The sequence below is a fragment of the Bubalus bubalis genome, chromosome 11 (genome assembly GCF_019923935.1).
Source record: "Bubalus bubalis isolate 160015118507 breed Murrah chromosome 11, NDDB_SH_1, whole genome shotgun sequence".
Classification (NCBI taxonomy): Eukaryota; Metazoa; Chordata; class Mammalia; order Artiodactyla; family Bovidae; genus Bubalus; species Bubalus bubalis.
In genome coordinates, this window is record NC_059167.1 from 74,548,534 (window position 1) to 74,569,542 (window position 21,009).

At 43.8% G+C, this 21,009-nt stretch overlaps 1 protein-coding gene across 1 annotated transcript in view; it reads left to right on the forward strand.

The window, feature by feature from the left end:
- RYR3 (ryanodine receptor 3) overlaps nucleotides 1-21,009 on the forward strand; it is a 470,522-nt gene that overhangs the window by 394,519 nt on the left and 54,994 nt on the right. The window contains exons 67-70 of the mRNA XM_044925248.2: nucleotides 6,508-6,828; nucleotides 9,093-9,333; nucleotides 17,881-17,968; nucleotides 18,069-18,161. Of these exons, the coding sequence (XP_044781183.2) occupies nucleotides 6,508-6,828; nucleotides 9,093-9,333; nucleotides 17,881-17,968; nucleotides 18,069-18,161 (743 nt within the window). The remainder of the gene's footprint in view (nucleotides 1-6,507; nucleotides 6,829-9,092; nucleotides 9,334-17,880; nucleotides 17,969-18,068; nucleotides 18,162-21,009) is intronic.

The following is a 21,009-nucleotide window of genomic DNA, read 5'->3' on the forward strand; positions in this document are numbered from 1 at the left end:
CATTCATTTACATGTTGTCTGTGGCTGCTTTAGCACTGTGTTGTTGTTGTATAGTTTGATCACTAAGTCGTGTCCAACGCGTTTGTGACTCCATGGACTGTAGCCCACCAGCCTCCTCTGTCCATGGGGTTTCCCAGGCAAGAATACTGGAGTGGGTTGCCATTTCCTTCTGCAGGGGGATCTTCCCCACCTAGGGGTTCAGCCCACCTCTCCTGCATTGGCAGAGCACTCTTCACCACTGAGCCACCAGGGCAGCCCTTAGCACTGTGTAGGGAAGGAAAAATAACTTTCCCTTTACCCTTCATTGTTCTTGCCTGAGACCTCCCCTCTGAAAAAGATAGATTGATGGGAGGGAAAAAAAAAACTTAATTATGGACATATGTGTACATAAGGGAGCCCCCAAAAGATGTGAGACTCAAAAGCCAGCCCAACATTTGAGACTTATATACCATCCTGAGGAAAAGGTTAGGGGTCTAGGGCTTCGGACGGGGTAGGCATCCATGGAAAAGTGAGAAGGGGAAGGGCTTGGTAAGCAGTGTGCCTCACCAGGCTCGTGAATCTCTCAGATGAAAAAGTGATCTTTGGTAAGAGCTCTCTTCTGGTACAAGCTCCCGTAACTAAGGTAAACTTTGTTTACAAAGGTAGATTTCCCTTACAAAAGGGTAACTCTGTTTTCAGACATTCTCCTGGATCTTCAGTTTCCTAAAAATAATCAGCTCAAAGTAATCCCTCTGCCAAAGGGGCATATTTGGGGGTGGTCCATTCTGTTTCCCTTCAACTGCAGTGACAGAGTTGAGTACTGGCAGCAAAGACTGTTGGCCCTGCAATGGCTAAAATGTTGACTGTCTGGCCCCTTTATAGGAAAAGTTTTCCCACCCCCCTCTTCCAGAATAACCTGGAACTGGAATCCAAGGCAGGTGGTAAACCTGCTTCTGGGGGATGGAAGAGAAGAGTCCCCATGTATGGATAAGTGTGATCCTGCTGAAGGACCATGGAGTAGATCAGAGGCCCTTCCAACAGGAACCCTGAATGAAACTCGGCCTCCAACTGGAAAGAACTACCTTGACTTGATGTAACATGAAGCAAAAGCTACCACACAATGGGTTAGATTAATGTTAAGAAAAGCAGACACCCCCCCAAAAAAATCATAGCAAACCATTTCAAACCAGAATATATCCTGTTCAGAACCAGTATTTTCTTAAAATATTGGCACACAGTACCAGCAGATGACTAGACTGTTTCTCAGTTCCATTTGGTTCAAGCCCCCTTTTCAAACTGTTGTGGGTCCTAAGAGTCCTAAGAGAAGAAGGGTTCTTGCTACATTTTTCTCTGTCACTCTTCTTTCCATCTAAGAATCCAGAGTGCTAAGCTTTGGCAGCTTTGTTCCCACTTCAGATAAAAGCAGCACCTGGTCCCTAGTAAACATGACCAGGACATTTGAGACAAAATTGCTTTTAAAACTTCTCTTCTTGAGCTAAAATACTGCAGAGACCAGTGTTCTCAGAGCTCATCGAGAGAGAGAGATTGCCAAGATGCCTCCATGTTCCAAAGTCTCACATGGCATCTCTCAGTTAATTCCCCAATCCCCTCAGCCTCATCTCACCCTTTCTCCCCTTTCATAGACTAGGAAATTTATAGTCCCAATCTTGTTTTTCTCTGCTGTCTTATGATTCCACATGAGTTATGTCTTGCAGCTAAAGTAAGAGTTAAACGACAGAGCAGGCTTTGGTAATGATGAGGAAGGGCTCTGGCATCTGTAGACAGAAGCCAGCTAAAATATTGCTCCCCAGCCTCATGACAGTGCTGGATACTGATGTATTTATTTAGCTCCAGCTGTGATTCAAGAAAAAGAGTCTCTCTGTGTCACCAGTGTGTAGAGCTTGCACCTTGGGAAAGAGAGAGATCTACTTTGCTCTTGAACTTATAGAGGTAGTTGTTGTTCAGTCGCTCAGTCGTGTCCGACTCTTTGTGACCCATGGACTGCGGCATGCCAGCCTTCTCTGTCCTTCACCATTTCCCGGAGCTTGCTCAAACTCATGTCCATCTAGTCAGTGATGCCATCCAACCATCTCATCCTCTGTCGTCCCCTTCTTCTCCCGCCTTCAATCTTTCTCAGCATCAGGGTCTTTTCTAATGAGTCAGCTCTTCGCATCAGGTGGCCAAAGTATTGGAGCTTCAGCTTCAACATCAGTCCTTTTAATGAATATTCAGGGTTGATTTCCTTTAGGATTGACTGGTTGGATCTCCTTGCAGTCTAAGGGACTCTCAAGAGTCTTCTCCAACACCACAGTTCAAAAGCATCAATTCTTCGGCACTCAGCTTTCTTTATGGTCCAACGCTCACATTCATACATGACTACTGGAAAAACCATAGCTTTGACTAGATAGACCTTTGTTGGCAAAGTAATATCTCTGGTTTTTAATATGCTGCCTAGGTTGGTCATAGCTTTTCTTCCAAGGAGTAAGAGTCTTTTAATTTCATGGCTGTGGTCACCCTCTGCAGTGATTTTGGAGTCCAAGAAAATAAAGTCTGTCTCTGTTTCCATTGTTTCCCCATTGCCATGAACCAATGGGACATAGACGTAGAGTAGCAGGCAAATTTGAAATTGACCCAGATGGAGGAAACCCTAGACTGGCTTTGGAGGGAAGGAAATGACTGTGTCCCATTGTTCTCAAGGGCTATTAGAAATACGTTTCTTCTTATCTTATATACCTTTACATTGATTTAGTAAGATATATTCATAAATTAAAAATAAGTATCTGTCGTTGCATACTCCATAAGGAAGAAGGGACAAGGTTATGATTAGTGATGACACTGTTGTTCATCCATCAGTCACACACTGTGGACTCGGCCCAAGTCCTCTGAGCCCGTATTTTTCATCTTTCAGTTAACAAAGAGTGAATTCTGACGATGTGTACGGCTCTTGAAAAGCAGAATGTACATAAATATGTATTCTGGGATAGCCATGTTTGCCTGGAGCCAGACAATGACTGATAGCTTGATGGACTCTGAAAAGGTAGATTTCATTTACTACACACAGTAGGTGGCCTGAGGGACTGAAGAAGGAGGGAAAGGAATGTGACAGATGGTGTGAGTCTTTGGTTGAGAAATACAATATGAACTGATTTATCAAGCCTTCAGTCAATTGGGCATCTCAATTAATGGAGTTTCCCTGGTAGCTCAGATGGTAAAGAATCTACCCACAAGGCAGGATACCCAGGTTCAATCCCTAGAGAAGGGAATGGCTGCTCACTGCAGTATTCTTTCCTGGAGAATCCCATGGACATAGGAGCCTGGTGGGCTGTAGTCCATTTTGCCAGCAGAGTTACTCTTATTAGGGCCTCTTCTATCCTGTAACATCCTGGAGCATTTTTTAACTCATCCAAAATTGTTAAGATATGTCTAGAAAAGGTTTATCTAGCTGTGTGCTAGATAAAATCTTTGGTTACATGTGGCAGTGGTCTATTAGTCAGAATCTTGTTGTTGACACCATTCGTGAGTAGAATTAGATCTGTGTGCATGTATACTCAGTCCCTAAGGTGTCCAACTCTTTGTGACCCCATGGACTATAACCCACCAGGCTCCTCTGTCTATGGGATTTCCAGGCAAGAATACCAGAGTGGGTTGCCATTTCCTTCTCCAGGGGATCTTCCCAACCCAGGGATCAAATCTGCGTCTCCTGCAGTGGCAGGTGGATTCTTTACCACTAAGCCACCAGGAAAGGCCAGTCAGGATAATAGATTAACCAAAACATCCTACTCACCAGCCAAGTTTACTTTTCAAATCCTTACTGGAAAAAAATCAACCAGAGAGGAAGGAGGTCCAGTTTCCACATAGGTTTCCATGAACAGAAGTGGTGCTCTCTAGAGCTGCCTGGTGAAAAAAATACAGCTGTGGACTTGAACTCAGTCTTTCCCAATGGTTCTCTCTTGATAGCATGTATGAGGATCACTCAAAAGGCTTGTTGAAGAACGCCAAGTCCTACCCCTGGAGTTTCTAATTCAGTAAGTCGAGATTCCAGGTCCTAACAAGTTTCCAGGTGATGCTGCCATTGCTGGCAGGACAGTCTCACTTTGAGAGCCATTGATGTGGAAGATGAAAGGACAGTGTGTTCTAATGGTTCCCCCTTACAGTCTTGAGTCTGATTCTAACAGGACCCAACTGAGCTGTTTTTCAGGTAGATAACTCAGCAGCATTCATTCTGCCGGTTTATTATGTGGCATTTGAAGTACAAAACACCACCGGAATCACAAATGTTTCTTCCCCTCGAGGACCAATTACATATAAATAACTTTTAAAGGTCATTATAATGACTCCAATGAAGCAACCTCAAGCAACTCTGTGTTAGGTAGGAGGAAAAAAAAAGTGTCTATGATGATGGATTATCTGTGTGACATTTAAACACACACATGCTCCTAGCCTTCTCATGTATAATTTTATAGCCAACAGTTGTAAACTTCAGTTGCATCTGTGGCCATTGGCACTGCTCTGTGTGCAGAGCCCGAAGGTAGAATGTTTGACTTCACTATTTGTACCTATTTATCTGACACCGTACGTGTCAAATGATTTTGTTTGTGAGAGTCTCCCCAGACCCCCACATTGATGTCACCCCTGATTCTTATTGCTCTGCAGCAAGATACAGGCCAGACTTGTTCTCTGCAAATGACCAGCGTTGGCAATGGATTGTGTCTGACCTGTATAATTCCCTTCGCTGTAAATCACAGAAGTTCGATGTTCTTTGGCTTTCATGCTGCTAGTCCTTTTGAATTGTCTGGATTTAAAGGACATTGCTTTACTCCTAACTTTCAAGAAAGAGTGATCAGCCTTCTACTTACCAAAGGCCATACCAATAGCAAGAGAAAAACATAATTAGGGCAAGTGTTAGGACACCCCCAGCAGGGCCTCCTCCATAGCAGGGAGGCTCTTCCGAATCCATTGATTTGCAGCTGCACACCATGCTGTAGAACCGATTGTATCAGCTACAGATTCATTGACTCCTGGATGAAGGTACCACAAATGCCTTTCCTCCCCACCCCAGCCCAGGAACCAAGATGCCTGTACTCTCTTTTCATCTCTTAGTCTATCTTCACAGGATTATTCTGTATCTTTGCTCCAGGCAGTACAGTCATGAAGGAAACCAAGACAGACTCTTCAATTGACTGATATTCCTAAAAGCCAAAGCCTTTGCTGTGGCCTTTTCTTCATTAACCCTTCCATTCCTATGGACTTAAAATCTAGAAAAGAGATTTCACACCAGCAGTAACTCCATGGCACAGGGCCTAAAGGTAGAACCCAACTCACTAAATGTCACATTTTATTTGAAGTTTCCTGCTTTTTCCTTTGAAATTCCTGAGGACTTTGTGCTTTACTTTTAATATCAAAAATAATTTCCTCAAATCTAGCGGATCTAATGTGCTCCACTAGTGGATCTAAACGGCACCACATTTTCCTGTTGCTTCTCTGACTCCCTAGGTTCCGTGGTGCCTGATGCTTTGGCCCCACTCTAAGAAGTTTAGCTTGTGGGTGGAGTCTGCACATGAGCTGCCAACCAGGATGCTCTGCAGAGCTTCCAATTCTTGTTTCTTTCTCAACTGGGCCATGGCTTGCCACACAGAGCCCTTATTTGCATCTCACCCATCAGCAACCCCAGGTTGCTTCTGGTCTCTCCTCCTGTCTTGGAGGAAAAGAGTGTCCTTTGCCTTAAGAAGAACAGGACAGATATCCCCTTGGCTTTTTCCATTTACCATTCTTGTACCTGACAACATTTCATGTTGAACTCTGTAGTCATCTCATCCTGTCTGTCCTTGTTCAGTGAAGTGACCTCAGTCATTCACTGTGAGGAAAAGACAGGGCTAACTCACTATTCCTTGCCTATAAGCCTTCAAAAACAAAAAGGTCTAAGTGATGGACGAGAGCTCTTGGCAAAGGTTACTTCAGATCATCAATCTTCTTTTGTAAATGCAGAAATCAGTGGATGTGCAATGTTTCCCACCCTCCGCCCCACACAGGTTTCAACTGGATGGAAAGCGTTGTCTCTGGTCCAGCTAAAAGAATATTTGATGCAAGAGATCTTTCTTTTTCCTTTTCAAAACAGTACAGACATGATCTAGGTGACTGAACCACAAATTGGCAGCTCAATATCTATGGGTTGCTTTTCTGCTTTGGGTCCTGCCTTTCCTGCAGTGCATGCACTGAGGCCAGGAGAGAGAAGCCAAGAGACTGACTTTTTCACAGAGAAGTCTTATGAAATGTCCCTGAGCTGTGTCTCTGTTATGTTCCTTTAAGATTCAGTTTAAGTGTTTTGACCTGAATAGAACATCTAGAAGATAACCCAGCCTCTGGAAGCTGCAGCCTTTACAATAGCTCCTACGTATCCAGTGCTTACTTGTTTAAGGTTCTGGGGTGGGAAATTATGTCTCAAGATCAAAGGAGGGGTGGACAGAAAGAGAAGGTTGCACTCTGTTTTGAATCACTGTCCCTTTATTATTCCTGTACCCTCTCGGTCAGTTCTGGGGATGCCAGACACAGTGGAGGACATGTGCCCCGACATCCCCCAGCTGGAAGGCCTGATGAAGGAAATCAACGACCTGGCTGAGTCAGGGGCCCGGTACACAGAGATGCCCCATGTCATTGAGGTCATTTTGCCCATGCTCTGCAACTACCTGTCCTACTGGTGGGAGCGGGGGCCCGAGCACCTGCCCCCCAGTGCAGGGCCCTGGTGCACCAAGGTCACGTCTGAACACCTCAGTGTCATCCTGGGCAACATTCTGAAAATCATCAACAACAACCTGGGCATCGACGAGGCCTCTTGGATGAAGCGCATTGCAGGTACCACGCATGTCTTTCAGCCCTGGCATCGAGATGCCTAGACTCTTTTTCTTCTCTTAGTCTATCATTACGCTATCCCCGCTCCCCACCTTAGATATTTAACAGTAAAAAGAACTGACTTATTCCCCTATAGGGCTTCCTGGAGCAAATGCTCCTGCCTGACTCCCCAACTAATCCAGCCCCTCAAATCTCCAGGAAGCCCTTCTTAATAAACTCTGCAAGATTCTGATGATCATTGCTCATTGGCTTTTGGTACTTAAGAATCCCATTTGCTCTTACAGTAATAATTGTTCATATTTTCTGGGTAAGTGACCCTGTGTGTTTTCCACATGTACGAAACTCACTCCCACCTGGGCTGTACTGTAAGTTTCTAGCATTTGTGTTTCACTTTATGCTTTGTAAAACACTCTCTGATTTAGGCTCATAGTAGCATCACTTTGATTTTGGGTTTGTTTTGTATTCCTCTAGAACTCCTTGCATGCAGTAGGCTCTTAGTGAGTGTTACTTGCTGATTTTCTGTTCTCAAAAAAGGAGAGGCTTGGAAAATTAATAACCACACTTTCCACAGTCAAGAAACCATGAAGATTTTAGGGTCCTCTGTCACAGTAAAGTCAGAGGAGACAGAAGCTAAAGTCATTGCCTTTGATAGACCTGCAGTTTAGATACACAGTTCCACCATAGCTATTTCACCCCTACACTTTCCTGGACCATGAAACACAGCCATTGGGTCAGTAGGAGCTATTAGCTTCCTGGACAAATAAGTAGATACCCCTCCACAAGACCAAGGAAGAAAACTTCCTACCCTCTTTCTGTCTCTGAAATGAACTGAGATTCAAATTATATTAATAAATACTTTGGTTACTGATGGCTCCTGGATAGTATAAGACCCCTGGGAACATGTGAATAGGTAAATTGGTGTTCCTTTCTTACCTTTTAGCCCAAGAATATTGTTAACCCTAAATAATTTGTTGAGGGCTCTACATGTGTAAATCTGGATTAAGGGAAGGAAGGAAATCAAAGAATGAACTCCCTTAGATTCCCCAGGGGTACGAAGGAACGAAGTCACAACACACTGATGAGAACTGAACTTGGCCTGTAATTTCACAAGGGTGTCCAGATCTCATTCAGTCAGGTCACTTCGCTCCTGGTGTGTAAACAAAGTCAGTTTTCGAGCAACCTCAAATCCCCCATATCTGGAAGAACCTCTCTGATTCCAGGTCCAAAGCAGAGGTGCACCCAGGTTGAGGACCCGGGTATGAAATGTGAGCCATCATAGTGCGAAGTTTCGACTTCTGATTAACACATTGCAACAGAGAACTGCCTTCACCTTCTCTTTCTAAAAAAGTCTTTTTTATGAAAGCAAAAAATAAGGCACAGTGAGATTTAAAAATGCTGGAATATAGGCTGTTTCCAACTGAAAAGCCCTACATTAAAGAACTTTGAAATACACAAAATACATATTGTACTTTGTGAATGGTTCATGACTCTTGAGAATTTTTTTTCACATATCTAAATAATTACTCTGATTCTGACCTTTATTATGAATTAGACCAATAGGATATTGCATTTGAAAAGTCAGTGAGACATGTAGGTTTTATCTTTCTCTTTAAGAGGGCCAGAATCATAGTCCCAAGTCCTACTGACGGCTTGTTTCTGCTCATTGACTTTTAGTGGCCACCCTAGCCTGCCTCTTCATTATAGATGGTAGTAGTTTGTCTGCTTTTCTCAGGGCCTAGAGGAGCCCCAAGATAATAGGCTGGCAGTTCTCAAGTCTTGGGGGCTGAGAACTATGGTTGGGTTTGTGTATTTTTAAGAGATTTCTCTATAAAATAACCAGAAAGCATAGTGTTAAGTGTATACTCTTGACTCAACACAGTGCTGTTTATATAAATAAAAGACTTCCTTCAAGGAGTTTATAACATAGCTAGTGAGCCAAAGTCACTCTTCTAAAATGAAACAAGACGGTCTGTTATGAAGAGCTCAGAGATATAGCAAAGGCCATGCCTGAAGAGTCAGGGTGGCTCTTCTCATAACTTGAAGAAGCAAAACAGGAATAGGGACCTTCTCCTGTAGCTCCATCCGTGCCTACTCCCACCCCAGCAACTGTGACTTCATGAGACAGACATGCCAAGAGGAAGATGAAGGAAGGGTGCCAGTCTGAGTCAAGGGCTTTCCATAGCCTCACCTTTGAGTGTCCCTCCTTTCCTTTTCTCGACTGTCATAACCTCTGGAATGAGGGGGAGGCCCTTTGTTTGCAAACACAGTGTACGCCCAACCGATCATCAGCAAAGCCAGGCCAGACCTGCTGAGAAGCCACTTCATCCCGACCCTGGAGAAGCTGAAGAAGAAGGCCATCAAGACCGTGCAGGAGGAGGAGCAGCTGAGAGCTGACAGCAAGGGCGACACGCAGGAGGCCGAGCTGCTCATCCTGGACGAGTTTGCTGTCCTCTGCAGAGACCTCTATGCCTTCTACCCCATGCTCATCCGCTACGTGGACAACAACAGGTACAGAGGCGCCTGGGCAGGGCCGGCCCCCGATGGAGGGGTGGTACTGGGTTTTGTTACAGGCGAGAGAGGGAGGTCACGGCTGCCACCACCAGTGCCCCCACCCACCCCCTGCCTCCATCCCTGCTGTGGGACCTCTGCGCAGCACTTTCCTTGCCCAGTGGTTCTGTATGATCAGTGGCATGGCCACTGAAGAAGGGTGGCAGCAACCCCTTCCGCCCCTCTGCTCTTCTGTCACACACTCAATTCAAGAGATATTACTGACTGTGTGCCAGGCACTGTTCGAGAGAACAGGCAAGAACTCTACAGAAAAAAAGATGTTGGCTCAGGGAGCTTTCACTCTGGCAAGAGAGTGGGGTGAGCAAACGATAAACAAAGCGCTTAGACATTTACAATATACTTCCCTATGTACCTACATATTTACCTATACACTGTACTTACCTGAGTAAACTATACAAGCAAAGTAAATGGAATCAGGAGTGCCGGGTGGCAGTTTTAAAAGAATGTTACTGAGAAGGTGACATCTGAACACAGACCTGCAGGAGGTGAGGTCAGAAACCATGTGGATCTGGGGAAGAGGTCTGTTCCTGGGAAGAAGGAATATCCGGTGCAAGCCCTGAGGGAGGGACGGGTGAGGATGTTCAGGGAGTCACAGGGAGGCCAGAGAGAGAGGAGTTGAGGGGTGGGGAGAGCAGCAGGAGACGTCAGAGAGGCCAGTTTCTCTCCACGGGGCCGAGAGTACAGGGCTTTTCCTCTGAGTGAGATGAGAGGTTGGCACAGCGTTGAAGCTAAGCTGTGATGTGATCTGACTCAGTCTTCAAGCACAGTGGTGATGGATCAGGGCAAATAAAGGAGGTGAGGAGGCTGGCTGGGAGGCTCACAGTGGCCCAGTCAAGGGCTGAGGGTGATTTGGAGTTGACAGAGCAAACCAACCCTAACCCTAACCCTAATCCTGGTGCCCTAACCCTAATCCTGGGCCCTAACCCTAGTCCTGGTGCCAGGCCTGGGGCAGAGAGGGATGGGGCCACTGCTTAGTGGGACTGGGGTCTCCTTTCAGAGTCCTGAAAATGTTCTGCAATTAGATAGTCATAGTGGTGGTCCAATATTGTGAATGTACTGAATGTTGCTAATGAGTAATTTCACATGTATGTTACTATAATTTAAAAGAAAAAAAAAAAAAAAAAAAAAAGAGTTGGTGGTGGCTGGGGCCCAGTTGGTAGCAATGAAGGTTGACAGAATATGTCAGATTCTGGACCCAGCATCTTAAAGGTAGAGCCTTTGGGACATGCAGACTGGAAATAAGAGGAAAGAGATGAGTCAAAGATGATTCTGAGCAAATGGAAGGAGGGAGTTCCCAACAATTAATTTGGAGGGGATTGTGGGTATGGAAGATTTTTTAGGGGAAGATGAAGAGATCCCTTTCAGACATGTTAATTTGAGTTGCTGCTTCAATATAAAAATGAAAATGTCAAGTGGGCAGTTATGTGAGTCCAGAGTTCATAAGAGAGGTCTGGTGGGGACCTAAGAATTTGAGAGTCGCCTACATATTGGTATGTGGTCTTTGAGAGCCATGAGACTGAATGAGATAAATAAAGGCTTGAGAGGGACAGAGAAGCGTCCCAAGGACTGAGCCCTTGTACACGGGTCGGGTGGGAGAGAAGGAACCACGAGTGAGACTGAGAGGAAGCCACCAGTGAGACAGGAGGAAACCAACAGCGTGTTGTGTCCTAGGTACCAATTTCACAAAGGATTTCCAGGAGGAAAGAATAATGAATAAATGATTGGTGACCTTGATAAGAGCAGTATCAATAAAGTGATGGAGTTGAAGGCCTCTTTGGAGTAGGTTGGAAGAGAATAGAAAAGGACTTGGAGATAGCACTACAGACAACTTGTTCAGGGAGGGTTTTTTTTGTTTTTTTTTTTGTTTTTTTGGCTGCTCTGGGTCTTCTTTGCAGCATGCTGGCTTTCTCTAGTTGCACTGCTTGGGCTTTATTTGTTGGGACACAAGGCCATCTTATTGCAGTGCGTGGGCTTCTCTAGTTGTGGTATGTGGGCTTAGTTGCCCCACAGCATATGGGATCTCAGTTCCCCGACCAGGAATCAAACCCATGTAGCCTGCATTGGAAGGCAGATTCTTAACCACTGGAACATTATGGAAGTCCCACAGGGAGTTTCACTATAAAGGGGAAGAGAGAAATGGGCTGCTAGCTAGATGCAGAATAGGTTCAAAAGGAGAGTTTTTAAGATGGGAGATTTTCAACCTGTTTCTTTATGAATGGGAATGAGCCACTGGAGAGAAGAGAAATTGCTGATGTAAGAGGGAGAGAGAATTTCTAAAGCAATGCATTCAAACAGGCAGAGGATCATCTACAGTGATGGGCAGGAGGGCAAGATGCATGGGTGCTGCTGCTAGCAGACAGACAGACACACACACACGCATGCATGCACACACACGCACGCATGCACACACGCCCATATGTATTATGGCTGGCAGTCTGTAGGAGTCCTTTTCTGGTTGCTTCCATCCTCAGTGAAGTAGGAAGCAAGAACATCAACTGAGAGGGAGGGTGGGGAGAATATACTTGGAGGGTTGAGGAGGAAGCAGACGATCTAGGGCAATGTCTTTGGCAATTAGGGGGAGTGGATGGACCAGGGGAGTGCAGTATGGTTGCAAGGCAGCATCAGTAGCCCCACTTGAGATCCGTGGTCATGGATTTAAAGTGGGACCATCAGCAAGTTGTGTTTTTCTCCAGCCAACTTGGCTGCCACATACAGGCTGAAACTAGGTAGAGAGTTGGATTTAACCAGGGTTGGGGTTTTACAAAATGAGTATGATGAAGAAAAATGGGCTAGGGCATGAAGGTGTATATAATAGGCTAATTATAAACATTGATCATGGAATTTAAGCTGAATAAGGATAGTTAGATCATCACTGACTCAAGGGACGTGATTTTGAGCAAACTCTGGGAAATAGTAGAGAACAGAGGAGCCTGGTGTGCTGCAGTCCATAGGGTCGCAAAGACTTCTCCACTGAACAACAACAAGGAGGAAATGAAAGCATAGGAACCTTATGTCTACGAGCAGGCCAAGGAACAAAGAACAGCTGGTCCCAGTGGAAGGCAAAGACCAAATAGATATTTTATTAAACCACACCTTCCCAGAGCTTCGAGCCCTCAAATGGAAGTTTGGAGTGGTTTAATTTTAAAATACCCCATCGTAGATACAGAAAGGACTTAGAGACATTTGGGGGAACACTGCTAATTTTTGAGTGGTATGCCATTCTGTCATGGGCAGGGAATAGGTCTGGATATGCCTATTTTAACATTTATTTCATAAGGTAAATTATACTTCCTATTTAAAATATCTACTTAAGATTACTTACGTTTAGCTTTGCAGAATAAACATATGCACACTATATATAAGTATATGTGTGTATATAGTTCCTTAACTATCTATGGGCAATTTTACTCACTTTTTCAAAAGAAATCCTGCTCTCAGGGTCATCATTTTAGTCATTTCTGATAACATAATTATGTTAGCAGGTTAGCAAAGAAATTTGTCAGTCTGAGGTGAAAGCAAGAATGAGAGTACAGTAAGACTGCTCCTGAAATAGCTCTCTCATTGCATCTGCCACTATTGACAATCAAGACTCAAGATAGAGTGTGTTCCACTTACGTAGTATTTGAAAGTTGCTAAAAATGACAATGTCAGAGAGTCTTTGAGATCATCATTAATTCATTCATCCCCACTTTTCAACCCGTTCTTCCCTGAGCACCAGGGAGCATTAAGGCTATCTGAGCCTCACTTATAAATACTTCCTTCCTATGTGTGTGCCTTTGCCTTCCTCGAGTCCTTTATTCACCCTAAAGAATTGGCTGGCTTGGACGTACAGGACTGTGGAGTTGGCAGGAATATGAGAGGTCGGCTCATCTAACTGGACAAATAAACACCCCCTTCCTTTTTCCTAGCGTTGCCTTTCCCTCCTCTCATTATCCACCACGGTTATGGACAACAGACAAAGCTGGACCCATGTGTGCCTTTCCCTTCTAGTGTCAGACATTTCAAGTCATTTTTTTCAACTCCTTCTCATTCATTTTTTTCCTCTGATTTTATTGAGACATGATTGACACAAAGCCCTCTGTAAGGTATACAACAGAATGATTTAACTTACATACATCAAGAAAGGCTTACCACAGTAAGCGGAGGGAACATCCATCATCTCACACAGGTACAAAATAAAAGACAAAAAAGTCTTTATTCCTTGTAATGAGAAAACTTTGGATTTACTCTCAACAACTTTCATGTAACATACAGTGTTGATCAGATGAGTCATGTTTAACCTTACATCCCTAGGACTTATTTATAACTGGATGTTTATACTTTGATCTGCCTTCATCCAATTCCCCCAACTTTGAACCATTTTGAGTTCAGATCTGTAACTCCTATCAGCTCTGCTTTTGCTCTTTAGAACCACAAAACTACTCCAGTCTCTCCCTAAGCAGCTCTTTAAATATTGAAGAGAGCCATCTTGCCCTGTCTTCCCCTGTTTTCTCTTGTTGTATTAAATCTTTGTACTTCCTTCAGCCTTGTCACAGCAGTGTGTCAGGTCTCCTTGACATCTGAATAGAAGCTTTGGCGGGTCAGTGATCAGCCTGAAAATGACCCAAAAGGAGTGAGAGTTCCAGGCATGCTGTGGTCATAGCCTGGTAACTCAGGGCTCCATCTCCTCAGGCTGGGAGGTTATAAATCAACATAGGTTCAACAAACCTCTCTACACAAATCAGCTTTTCAGCTTCGTTTCTGGAAATCAGAGACCTTGAACAGAGACGAACAGCTTTTGTGCGATTTGGAGTGAAAACTCATCTCTCAAACTGTTGAAGGGAATCCAGGTAAATCCTGTGCGGTGACTGCCTCAGGCTGAATCCTCTACAAAAGGCTCAGGAACAAGGCAGAGATAAGCTCTTACCGCTTAGTCAAACAACCTAACCGTGAATACAGGAGCAAGGCTTTACTTTCTTTCAAAAGCCTGATAACTGGCTTTACTTTCTTCAAAAACCTGATGACTTGTCATTTTGAAAATAGCAGTCTAACTCTTCTCACTCTTGCCTTTCTCCAAGATTTTATTCTCCTGCTTTTTGTTTCTGTTTTACCTCTAAATCCAACCTTCTTCCGCACCTACAGCCTTGCATTTCCCAGCTGCCTTTTGGCAGCACAGAGAGCAGATGATAAAAGAAACCCACATATCAGTTAAGTACCTCCAAAAGGATGAATTGTCTGAATGTTGAGAGAGATCTTGAATTCTGTGGAAGGCTGGGAGCAGCAGGGACAGAGTCTGGTTACTTCATTTGTGGGTAGGAAAAGATTCGGACAAAATGGAGAGGCAAGGTTGGAATCTTCTGCCCTCCTGCAAATATTGTCTTAGTCTGGTTTGAGAGGAGCAGAGAATTTATGTGCCTGGGAGAAAGCATTTAATGGTGGGTTCATGTGACCCACCATTGTGAACCCGAAGAAGGACCCTCACTAAAAACAAAGAGTAAAAAATCTGTCTCTTGCAAGAAGGATGTTCAAAACAAAATTCACTGAGCTGAAAGCCAAGATATCCAAAGCTGCTGCTTTCTCCTGTGAGCAGATGTTCACCTGATATTTTGTTTTCAGCGTTCCTGCAGGTCACATTCCCTGTGGCTGGACTTTTCTTCGGCAGGGTAGGATGTGTGCCCTTGTCTCTTCCCACTAGAGGCATAGGGCAAGCCTTTAAAGCTCATTTAAGCCAGAACTCGGCAGAAGGAACAGCTGGTACTTCTGATAAAACTTGACACTTGACTCTGAAAAGGCGCTCCTGAAAAATCAATATGAAAGAAACCAAAAAGCATTACCAATCTCAAGCCTCAAGTTTGGATTGCATTTGGCCCCTAGTGATGGATACCTTATAGAGTAGCTTAAAGTAGAAGTTAAATCTCACACATAAAAGAAGTGCAGAGATATCCAACCCATGGCCAGTGTTGTTGCTCCTCACCCCTCTCTCTTCCTGTCCTTAACATTGACTTCCATCTTCAAAGTTACTTTATGATGCAACATGCCAATTAGAGTTTAAGCTGTCATATTTTCATCCCAGAGAGGAAGTAGAAAGGCAGGAGGGCACCTTCAGCTATCTGATGCTTTTTAGACAGCTTTTCCAGGAGGCTCATCCAACAACTTCCTCTTCCAGCTCATCAGAGTGTAGTTCCACAGGTGTCCCTCAGAGGAGGCTGGGTAATGTGATCTTAGCAGCACGCAGTGCCACCCAGGGTACAATGGGGTTTTCTTCCTAAGGAAGAGGAGGAGAATAAATGTGGCAGATCACCTGTAGTATCTACCTATAAAACAGAGGCTAGTTGAAGGACAAAACAAGAAAGATTAAACAGAAACATCCATGAAGCTAGAACTCAAGCAGTAAGGAACTAAGGAGATGAGAGAGGCGTCCACAGGTGGTCTTGACCTTTCGAGTCTTTACTTTCTTCCTTAGCCTAGTAATGGGCAGAATGGGCAGAAGGTACAGGCAGTTCAGGACAACTCAGGCTGATATCCCAGGTATAAGGAACTGGCTTTTGATAGCTATTCCCCTGCAGGCACCAAGGGACATGGAGTTTTTTAAACCATTCATGAGAGCCACAGTTTTCTTTAAGAAAGATGATACACAATTTAACTCCTAGTGCATTACTTTACACAGATATTTGAAAGTGGCAAATCATCCACCCCTTTCAAAATATAATTTAATTCAAATGTGCAAGATGATTAGAGGCAAGACAACTTTTCAGTTCAGTTCAGTTGCTCAGTCGTGTCCAATTCTTTGCGACCCCATTAACTGCAGTACGCCAGGCCTTCCTGTCCATCACCAACTCCCGGAGTTCAATCTAACTCATGTCCATCGAGTCAGTGATGCCATCCAGCCATCTCATCTTCTGTCGTCCCCTTCTCCTCCTGCCCCCAATCCCTCCCAGCATCAGAGTCTCTTCCAATGAGTCAACTCTTCACATGAGGTGGCCAAAGTATTGGAGTTTCAGCCTCAGCATCATTCCTTCCAAAGAACACCCAGGACTGATCTCCTTTAGAATGGACTAGTTGGATCTCCTTGCAGTCCAAGGGACTCTCAAGAGTCTTCTCCAACACCACAGTTCAAAAGCCTCAATTCTTTGGTGCTCAGCTTTCTTCACAGTCCAACTCTCACATCCATACATGACCACTGGAAAAACCATAGCCTTGACTAGACGGACCTTTGTTGGCAAAGTAATGTCTCTGCTTTTGAATATGCTATCTAGGTTGGCCATAACTTTCCTTCCAAGGAGTAAGCGTCTTTTAATTTCCTGGCTGCAGTCACCATCTGCAGTGATTTTGGAGCCCCAAAAAATAAAGTCTGACACCGTTTCCACTGTTTCCCTGTCTATTTGCCATGAAGTGATGGGACCAGATGCCATGATCTTTGTTTTCTGAATGTTGAGCTTTAAGCCAACTTTTTCACGCTCCTCTTTCACTTTCATCAAGAGGCTTTTTAGTTCCTCTTCACTTTCTGCCATAAGGGTGGTGTCATCTGCATATCTGAGGTTATTGATGTTTACCCCGACAATCTTGATTCCAGCTTGTGCTTCTTCCAGCCCAGTGTTGCTTATGAGGTACTCTGCATATAAGTTAAATAAGCAGGGTGACAATATACAGCCTTGGCATACTCCTTTTCCTATTTGGAACCAGTCTGTTGTTCCATGTCCAGTTCTAACTGTTGCTTCCTGACCTGCATATAGGTTTCTCAACAGGCAGGTCAGGTGGTCTGGTATTCCCATCTCTTTCAGAATTTTCAACAGTTTATTGTGATCCACACAGTCAAAGAAAGTGACTAAATTCTGTTGTAGCTTAGCCTTCTTGCCACCACTGCAAAATTTCTTAACTTAGGCTAGTATTTTAGATAGGGAATTTCCAAACCATTTCAGAGAGCAAAGGAGTATTGGTCTCTGCATGTACACTTCAAATATCAGTGAAAAACATTCTTACAGATTTCATTCATAAAAGTGGCTTTGAAAGGAAAATAGGCGAGGCCTGAACTGTTTATAGAGTACTCACAATTTCAGACAGTTGACAGTAACAGATGTCCACAATAAGATTATATGTCACAGTGACCAAGACTTTCCTGATCTTGCTAACCTTATGGATTAAAGGAGGCTAGTCACAAAACTTAGAGTGTAACTCTAATCATCTCTTCAGTTCAAAGGACAAAAAAACCCCTACTTTTGACTATTTTGAAATGTTGATTTCTAATGTCTGTTTGCTAAGATAATCCTGGCATCTTTTAGTAAAATGGAAATGAGTATTGTAGGTCCTTCAAACAACCTACAACAATTGCATGTCTGTATCTAAGCATGTGAGGAGTATACTGATATTTAGCCTGTCTGAAGAATGCTTTTGGTGGGGATGCAGTTTTATCTGGATAAATGTGTGCATCTGGTGTTGGTATAATTTTTAGAGTGACTGTCTCAATCACTGATGCATTCCACATGCGTACTCATTTGTCTTTCGCCTCAGATCTAACTGGCTCAAAAGCCCTGATGCAGACTCTGACCAGCTCTTCCGCATGGTGGCAGAGATCTTCATCCTGTGGTGTAAATCTCACGTAAGCACACACGGGGGCCCTGGACTTGGAGTCAGTGGTGAAAGGTACACACCTCGGAAGACTTTCTTGTAATGTTTGTTTTTCTGTTCCCCCCACTCAGAACTTCAAGAGGGAAGAGCAAAATTTTGTGATTCAGAACGAAATTAATAATTTGGCATTTTTAACTGGAGACAGCAAAAGCAAGATGTCAAAAGTAAGTCCATAGAAATCAATTCCGAAGGCTCTCCAGCCTTGAACCAAGCTACATGTCCTGGGTGTGTGAAAGGATAAGCTCCTACTGCGTTCAGGTCAAACCACACAAAACCAACAGTCTCCACTGTTGTTTCTTTGAGAGTGAGCGAGAAGAAACTGCTCTCAAATAAGCATGGGCATCACATTTGATGAACAAGTAGCTGCTTTGTGTGTCAAAAAGTTTGTTTCGAGACTTGCCTAAGGCACTTGAGAGGTCTGCAAAACCAAAGCTGTGCTTACCTGTTTTAAAGTAGAAGTACTTCCTGTGTGGAAAAGCTACAAAAATACACGTGCCTAGAGCCACCTTTTAATTAGCTGTAAGGACATTACTTTGAAGATGTTGTTGGCACATATTCTTACAATGCACTGATTTTCCTCCTATCTGGAACATCTAATAACTACTTTATTTCAGCTGTGCTGACCTCTTAATGCCTTCTATTTATTTTCCATACAAGTTGCACTCAGAAACCCAAACATTTATCCATCCCATTATAGGAAATGTTTGAAAGAGGGCATTCCAAACATCTGTCTGAAAACAAAGTCACCTACAGGGCGGGGTACAGCAAAAATAGAGCAGGGGGAGCTGGCCCCCCTGCTCCTCCTGAGTCAGTTCTGTACAATGAGGCTTCGCCATTTTATGGGGGAGAATTCTCAGACACACTCCTTCAGGGGTATACACAAAAGCAAGGCTTACTTAAATGTGCTGTTTCATTCCCAGCTGTTCTGGCTTACCTGGACTCTCTTCCCCTGAGAAGTGTCCCTTGACGAGGGTTGACTGTATTGTCAACTGGATGTGACATGTGACACCTGAGATGTCCATCTCTCATGGCTGGGACAGTGCTGCCTTTGAAAACCAGGAAGGTGGAGGTTGCATGGGGACCTCTCAGAAGCGAGAGTCAGTTCTGGAAAGATGACAGTCATGGGTTGATAGTGAAGCCCTTGGTACATCTTTCCAAATAACCATTTGTGATAGAAGATCTTTGTATGCACAGTTGCACACCAGGGACTGGTATGACACCAAAAGTGAAAACTTCAGCACCCAAAACTTCATGAAGCGTGTCTAGCTCTGGTCAGCTGCAGTCTGAACTTTCTGTCCCTTCCATCTTTAAGCTATATTGACATTAACACTTCTTCCAGCATCCAAAAATTTATTCTCAGAGTTTCAAATCTGATGTGTGCTGGTTAGTAAGTTTGATAAATAAAATTGTGCACTTACAATGCAGAGAGATTAGGTATATATATATTCACAGTCAAGAGGATTCTTTGCTGCAAAGGGATCTTACTTAAGATGTATCCTTTTGTGCTTTAGATAATTTTTATTTGATTTTCCAGAGTTTATTTTGCATTCAACTTCTGGCAAACAGCTACTTGTGTGAGGTACAGGAGAAAGGATATTTTCAGACTCCTGATCTCTGGACATCTGTCCTTCAGTTCCTCTGAAGACTTTTCTTACAGTCATTGCAAGCTCTCCTTTGACCCTGCTCACCTACAGAAAGTCACTGATGCTCAGATTCCTTGCTTCCTTCAACCTGGGGGTAGATCTTTTGGCCTTTGGTGGATCCAGGTAGCATCCATTGTTATTGTCAGCGGATGACAACAAAGCAAAGGAAATGACTCTGATACAGGGATTTCGATCCCAGATGAGCAGAAATGGCAAAGATACCTTAACCCTCTGGTGATGCGTAGATACTTAGGGTCCTTGGGTTTACGCCTGGAAAGAGATGAGGTGACAAAGAATGATGTTCTAAAACTAACCTACTAACAAACTAACCTGAAATTGTTCATTCACATCATTGAATGAGGAAAAGAGTACATTAGCCTTGTCAGAAGATAGTAAGAATCAGAACTCAGGTGGAAAGAAGAAAGAAAAGCAGGGTCTTTGGGTGCATCTTCCCTGCTGGTAAGGTTAGTCCACAGGAGCAAAGGCTTTTGTTTGGTTTCCATTGACACTGTATGCCAGTTTTTTTTCTGAGTGATGTTGGAAAGGGTAAAAGTTAGTGTAATGGATGGAAGGACACTCCCTAGATGTTAAATAACATTTTCTGTACTCCTCAGGGTAATAAATATTCATATTGTTCCAGTTGCCTTAGCTGAGACACAAAGTGTAGTAGTAAACGGAACTAGATCCCAAAGGAAACAAAAGTCCCACGCTTGGCTTTATGATGAGTATAACGATGGCCTTGCAACATTCACTTAACTTCTCTGGATCCCAGTTTACTAGTTTGTAGAATGGGCTTGAGCTTACTGCCTGACTTCTCCCAACTCTACTAGTATGCCCTGTTAAAAAGTAAAATTTAAATGCATCTCTTGAATTGAATAATATGACATAAATGCAGCACATTATTTCAGATAGGGAGATACCATGCCTCCAAAAAACAGTAACCCATAGCTGTGTCTGGTACTTTTTGGATGTAAAAGTACTGATTGAGAGGATGGGGAGGGAGTGTTCTCTTTAGCATCAGCTGAATCCCCACTGCCACCCTGAATTAGATGCTCTCTCTTCTACCTGATCTGAATAGTCACCTGTGCTTGCTTTCGTCTCCTCTCTTAATTGAATTCTGGTGTTGTATAAATGATCTCAGCCTCAGTGCTTATGGCTGAGAGATGTGTGCCGGAAAGCTGCATGCCCACACACACCACACATGCATGCCATTGCAGACAAAAAGGAAGTGGAAAAAATATACAGTGGGCCACACTGTTCACACTTGATTAATGGAAGGTCAGTTCAAAGATATGTCCTTTTTCCAGCAGCAAAAGCACATTTTGAGGAGAGCTCATGGTATATTTTGTTTATATAACACCGGTTTGCG